Source organism: Vombatus ursinus, unplaced genomic scaffold, assembly GCF_900497805.2.
Source record: "Vombatus ursinus unplaced genomic scaffold, bare-nosed wombat genome assembly UNPS02014893.1, whole genome shotgun sequence".
Classification (NCBI taxonomy): domain Eukaryota; kingdom Metazoa; phylum Chordata; class Mammalia; order Diprotodontia; family Vombatidae; genus Vombatus; species Vombatus ursinus.
In genome coordinates, this window is record NW_020954671.1 from 5,394,489 (window position 1) to 5,400,653 (window position 6,165).

Below are 6,165 nucleotides of genomic sequence, written 5' to 3' on the forward strand. Positions count from 1 at the left end.
AGCTGAAAGAAAGTGGAGGAAGTAGGAGAAGAGAAGGGGAGGAAGGGACATGTAAAAAATTAAAGTCATTAGCATTTCCTTATTTTCAAGGGAGATTTCCGCTGTATTCTTTGAAGTTGGTCTGAGACATTTAAAGCTATCTTTGCGCTGGGTATTTGTTTTGGGGAGGGTGAATGTAAAGAATGTATGGAGATCCCCTTGTGAGAGTCCCTCCTGCGGAGGGTGGCATTTCTCCGTGGCCCAAGACCTAGAGAATAAACACTCTAGTGACTTAAATAAACAGTAATTTAATGATCCAAAACGCTAACAAGGGATATTGGGACCAGGAGCTTCCGACCCAAATGAACCTCTCTGAACAAATTATGGGTCCGTGACAGAGAAATGATTTCATATATAAAAGTTACTATAGTAACATGAAACAATTAAGACCCTTTTCCTCAACTACAAATAAATCATTTTCAGCTTCCAAAGAACTAGTTAGAATAAGAAGCTTTCATTTTCCATTTCCCCAAATTCTTAGGATTATAGATTTAGAGCTGGACTGAATCTTAAAGTTCATCTACTTCCATCCCCTCATTTTAGAGATGAGAGACAGAGAGGTCAAGCCAGGTGCCCCAAATGACACAGTTAAGAGAACGGCAGAGCCTGGAGTTGAACCCAGGTTCTCTGACTACAAATCCAGTACTCCCTCCATTCACCACGCTGCTACTCCTTTGGATTGTCCTCAAAGGCTCGGAGAAAGTCAACATATTAAATGAATATGTAAATGGAGCTGCTTATGGAAGGGGGGGGAATCAAGATTTTGTAACTTGTCAGAGAACAAATAGGCTGTCCTTGGGGAACAATATTTTACAAATCAAGAACCAGCCAATCCAGTAATCTTGAGCATAATTTTAATAAATAATGCCACTCACTAAAATTTAAAGCTTAGTATAAAGGCTATGTCACCTTTCCCCCAATAAAAATAACCAAGAGCCTATGCAATTACTGGTATTTTTCAAAGCATGGTCTTATAGCAAGTGCACAGAGGCTTCTGTTCAATCAGCTTGCATACCATTCCTAAGAGATAGATTCATGATGTTGCTCATACTGATTGATTTCCTAATTTTGTCTGATAAATTTTGTTACTTTCAATCTTGTCATCGGTGGCTGCATTAACACATGAATAATCTCAAGAAGAGCACTCCAGAAGCATTATTTCCAAATATTTCTAAAAGACTATCTAAAAAGCTATGTTTACCCTTTTCCTGTCATATGACAAAACCAGATCCTACAACTGCTTCCGATAATGACCTTCAAAGTGCTCTACAATCCAAACAATCAGGAGTAAAAAAAGGCAAAAATTGTATGTTTAAAATTAGGATGACAGCAACACAGAAACTCACCTTTGAAAAAGAGAACCATACTCCTGATGCTCTGCTACGTTTTAATTTAGGCTGCTTTAGGTACAATAGAAAAGAACCCTGAAAAACACATGCCATCTTGGGTAACATATACCAGGTCACCAGATTTATGGGAATACTTTTGCAAGCTAAAAACTAGGAATAGGAGAAACACTTAGCAAGAATATACTACTGGATATGAAAGCATTGAGGGCATAAGAAGAAACATCCAGGAAACTGTGATACTTCACATTGATGCATTTCAAAAGTCCATCAAAAAAAAAGAAAGAAAGAAAATCAACAACCTCCCCCCTCAAAAATCCCTAAAAGTCCAACAAAAATGCAATCGTCACTTTCTATTTCTAACTGCCTTATATATGTGCATTAAGACATTTAGGCACTTGATTTTCTAATACTTTTTTATTTTAAACTAAATTGAAATCATTTAACACTAGATATGAAAAATGTAAACTTAATTTCCTCCCTCAAAAAAAAAAGTTTTGAGTATTTTTCCCCTATTCAGCTTAAGAATTCAACCAAATTCCCCCAATGGTAGAAACTCTTGTTTGCATCAGACTTCTCTTTTTCCTCTCTCCTTTAAAAATGAATCATAAATAAATTAAAGAATTGAAATCCAACTAGTTTGTAATTCCTGTGTGTTTTTTTAACTTAATTTAAGGTGATGGAATCAGTAGCATAGACTGTAGGTCATTGAAGTTTTGTTAGTTTGGGGGTTTGCACCGGCACTTAGGAACAAGGGGGTAAAGGTAAAAGTAATTAAGAATTGGGGAGGAGAGATCATTTCTTGAGAGCAGGGTTGTTTCTGTTACCCTTTTTTAAAAGGGTAGTTGTGAAAGTCCATGTTTCCTTGATGCATAAAGTTCCCCAGATATGCGCTGCAAAATTGTTCCTGTTCTATATTTACAAATATCTCTAGTTGCTGATCAGTGGATGCTTCAACTAGTTCTCCATGGGCCAGAAGTACTTTTGCTTTAGGAGCCCAAGTCCACCAGGCTAGAGGTGAGGGGTCCAAGCAGGGAGTCCTGGAGCTGATGTTGGTGCCCCTGGAGGCTGTGGGCTGTCTGAGAGGCAGTTAAGCCGGTCAACGAATAGTTTGAGCTTCTGGCATGGCTCAGGTTGCCTTGGAGTAGGAGGACTGAGTTCTGATCTGGACTTTGGGGAGGTGAGAATTCCTCTTCTGAGCTGGACATGAGTGGCTTGCCCCCATCCAGGGGAGAGAGCTGATTCTGCTTGTTGGAGGATGTGTTATTGTTTTCAGTGTTCTCCCTGAGAAACAGAAAACAACAGCATATGGTTAGATTGAAAGATGGAGAAAGGAAAAGAATGAAAAAAGGAGGAAAGGAACAAGAAGAGGGAAGGGAATGAAGAAAGAGAATATGAAAAAGGAAAACAATAATTGCACAAAGGGAAGCTTCCTTCACCCACCCCCTTATCAGAAGTCATGAAAGAAACAAGAGGAAGAACATAGTGGAGTCAGAGACGTAAGAAGAATTTGAGTCCCCTACAAGGCCCTATGGCCCTTGCCTCCAAAATCTTGCAGATTTCAGAAGGAAAATATTTGTGGAGTTTAAAAAAAAAACTTTTAAAAAATTCTATCACAGACTGATCTTCTGAAATTAACACTCACTAGTACCACAGTTAAATAATGCTTAACCTAAACAATTCTAGTCAGCCCTTCAAAGTTAGAAGGGGGGAAAAATAGAAAACCTATTGATTAAGCCTATTGATAAAAAACCTAGAAAACTCAAGAAAGATTTGTTGCTCAAGTCAGATACCCATTTTCCATAGTGCAGAAGAGATGTATATTACTAAGTATCTACTTTTAATATTTCTGTCTGGCGATTGTCATTAAAAGGGACAGGTCATGGGGAAATAGTGCCCAAGGCAATGCAATGACCTGAGTAAACACAGGGACCCAAGCCAGTATTGCTGATTTCATCAGGGAGTGGGCCCTGAGGCCTGACTTAAAGGATTTTGTAACTTCAGCCTAACTGGAATCGCAGAGTTTTTGTCCCCATGCCATCTCCCTTACTCCCCACTCGAAAATTCCCAATGCCTCCTCCTCCCTCCGACCTCATAAAAGCCAGAGAGGTCATATCAAGAAGTCCTCACTAAGCTTCAAGACCTGTGTGCCTGCGGAGTGCGATGGGTGGACCTGTCCCAACTCCTGTTTAAGCTCACTTTCACTGCTTCCTCTCACTTCCGCCTTTCTGAAGAACCCCCCACACTTTATTTCCTCCCTTTCTCGTTCCTTCCTTTCCTTCTTCTCCCCGTCCTGCTGACCTCTTCCAACTGAACTTATATTGCTTCGACTCTTTTGATCCCGGAACAAAACAAATACGTAGAGTATTGGTACCAAGATAGGGAAGTGAACAAAAGGAAAGTAACCAGCCGCAGTGTTCTGGTTTCCTAAAAAATCCTGAAGGCTCACTAAATTCTCTGCTCCTGATCGGAGTTATTCTGGCTGCCTCCCAGTTGTGAATCTCAGCTCGAAACTCCAAAAAGGATGATTGAAGGAAGGAGGACAGCGGGTGGGGGATGCTGGCTGGGGACAGTTGGGGAAAGACCATAAAAAACCCGTTTCTGATCTCTGGGGTAAGCAAAGAGTGGGGCTGCTGAGCTTGTAGTCTCCGGCTGGCGGTGCTGACAGATACACAGCTTCCCTGGCTGTGGAAGTGTGCAAGGAAGGATGCAGCTTTGTTTCAGGGGTTGTGATTAGAATCTATAAAGTCGACTCCGACTTTCCACATAGCTCTCTCTGGATTTCGTTTTAAAGCTCCACCCTCCTACACCTAGAAATTTACAAGTGTGGTGTGAAACCGCCCGACCTTTTCCCCAAAGAACTTACTGGAGACTGAAGGGGATAGTCTTAATGGAATTTGTGAAAGTGAAGACATAGGAACCAAAAAAGTCAGCCCCACTCAACAAGGAAGGGAAGAGGAAAAGGTGGTACCAGGGATCCCTGCCACTCAGTAAGACATCCCCTCCTTCCAAATCTCTGGCTCTCTCCTTATTACTGATCCTGAAAAAAATATATACTCCCCTCCTTTTTCTCTCTTCCCGTCCCTTCCCTTCATTTGCCTTCCCTTCCCTTCTCGAGTCTTCTTCCTCTCCCAGACACACTCCAGCCACTCATTCGCAAGGGGGTGAGAGGAGAGTGGGTCAGGGGTGAGAGAAACAAACTGGCCGCAAATAATTCCTGAGACTCACACCCACTGAACACAACCTTGCAGAGGAAAAACAACTAAAATTAGTCTCTCTCATTCTTGACTCCCTGGCAGGCTAAATCCAAGTTCATGAACTTTTTTTTTCTATCTCAGCTAGGAGAATGCGGTTCCTGACAGCAATGCTCTGACAAAAGGAGATCAGAGTGTAAGGGTAGCGGTGGGGGGGGGGGGGGGTTTGCAGAGGGCAGAAGGGTTAAGAGAGCAAAGAGAAACTCCCTGTGTACCTTTCCTTGGCCTCCGCCGCTCTGTCCCTTTGCCTCCGGTTTTTAAACCAGTTGCTGACCTGGGTGGTGGTCAGCCCAGTAGCCTCAGCAAGCTCGCGCTTCTCCCGGGGTGAGGGATAAGGGTTGTGCGCGTACCACTCCCGCAGCACACCTCGAGACTTTTCTTTGAAGCAATAGCTCGTTTCCTCCCCGTCCCAGATGGTCCTCGGCAAAGGGAATTTTCGGCGGACCCGGTACTTCCCCACTGCCCCGAGGGGTCGGCCCCGCAGCTTTTCTGCTTCCACGTAGTGAGCCTTCAGCCACAGCTGCTGCAGTTTCGGGTGGTTGTGAGGGGAGAACTGGTGGCTCTCCAAAATCTTGTAGAGCTCACGGAAATTGCCCCGGTGGAAGGCGACCACAGCCTTGGCCTTGAGGACACTCTCGTTCTTGTGCAGATGGTCGCAGGCAGGAAGGGACCAGAGAAACCTCCCCAATCGCTCCAGATTCCCCCCTTGCTGAAGAACCTCGCAAACGCAGGCCACTTGCTCCTGGGTGAAGCCAAAAGACGGCAGCATAGACATGGCTGGCGCTTGGCCCGAGTGAACAACCTGGGGCACAGTGGAGAGCGAGACGGAAAATAGGGGTGGGGAGCGCTACCAGAGCTAGAGATAGGGGGTGGAGGGGAGGCTTCCGACCCCCTCCCTCTTCTAGAAGTCCTCTTTCTTTCTCAGTTGCAGACGATGGGGTGTAGGGGGAGCTCAGCTGAGGAGTTTTGAGCGGATAGGAAGAAGGATGGACAAGGAGAAGGAAAAGGAGGAGGAGGGAGAGGAGGTGGGGTGGATGGGTGGGAGCGCCGGGCACTGAGCCGCCGGCGCGGAGCAGCCTCCCCGGGCTCTCTCCGGGTGGATGCTGATTGTTGCTGGGGAACTTGGTTTCTGTTCTTCCTACAGCCAGCCTTAAAGCGCGGAGCGGACAGGGCGCGCTGATTGGCTGCCTGTGGCGCCTATCCCAATCTAGCCAGCCTCAGAGTTCGGCCAGGCAAGGCAGGGGTGCCGGGAGGCCGAGCCTCCTCTTCGGGGAGAGAGAGGCCGGGAGTGGGGGGGTAGGAAAGGAGAAGGGGAGGAGGAGGAAGTGGAGAACGAGAAGGAGGAGGGAAGAGGAGGAAGAGAGGGGGAAGAAGAAAAGAGGAGGGAGAGGGAAAGAAAGAAGAGAGAGAAGGAGGGAGAGGGAGGGGTAAGAGAGAGATGGGCAGGGGTGACACGAGAATGAGACTTCCTCGCTGGCCCAGGGGTAGGGGGGTGGGGAGACACTTCAGGACCCTGCAACTTGAGC

General features: G+C 45.6%; 1 protein-coding gene across 1 annotated transcript; it reads right to left on the reverse strand.

Annotated features, from left to right (window-relative positions):
* Positions 1–1,412: 1,412 nt before the first annotated feature.
* On the reverse strand, positions 1,413–5,744 carry SIX1 (SIX homeobox 1). The gene is made up of 2 exons (XM_027842891.1): positions 4,855–5,744; positions 1,413–2,669 (listed from the first exon to the last, which is right to left on the reverse strand). Exons 1-2 carry the CDS (start codon positions 5,412–5,414, stop codon positions 2,375–2,377), a joined length of 855 nt encoding a protein of 284 aa, XP_027698692.1. The 5' UTR covers positions 5,415–5,744; the 3' UTR covers positions 1,413–2,374.
* Between the last annotated feature and the right edge of the window lie 421 nt (positions 5,745–6,165).

What these genes read in the sequence shown, in the direction of transcription:
- SIX1 (XM_027842891.1), bottom strand. Translation starts at nt 5,414, where the DNA reads ATGTCTATGCTGCCGTCTTTTGGCTTCACCCAGGAGCAAGTGGCCTGC. An exon ending in GCGGCGGAGGCCAAGGAAAG is followed by an intron (nt 2,670 to 4,854) that starts GTACACAGGGAG and finishes TCTGTTTCTCAG; the next exon opens with GGAGAACACTGAAAACAATA.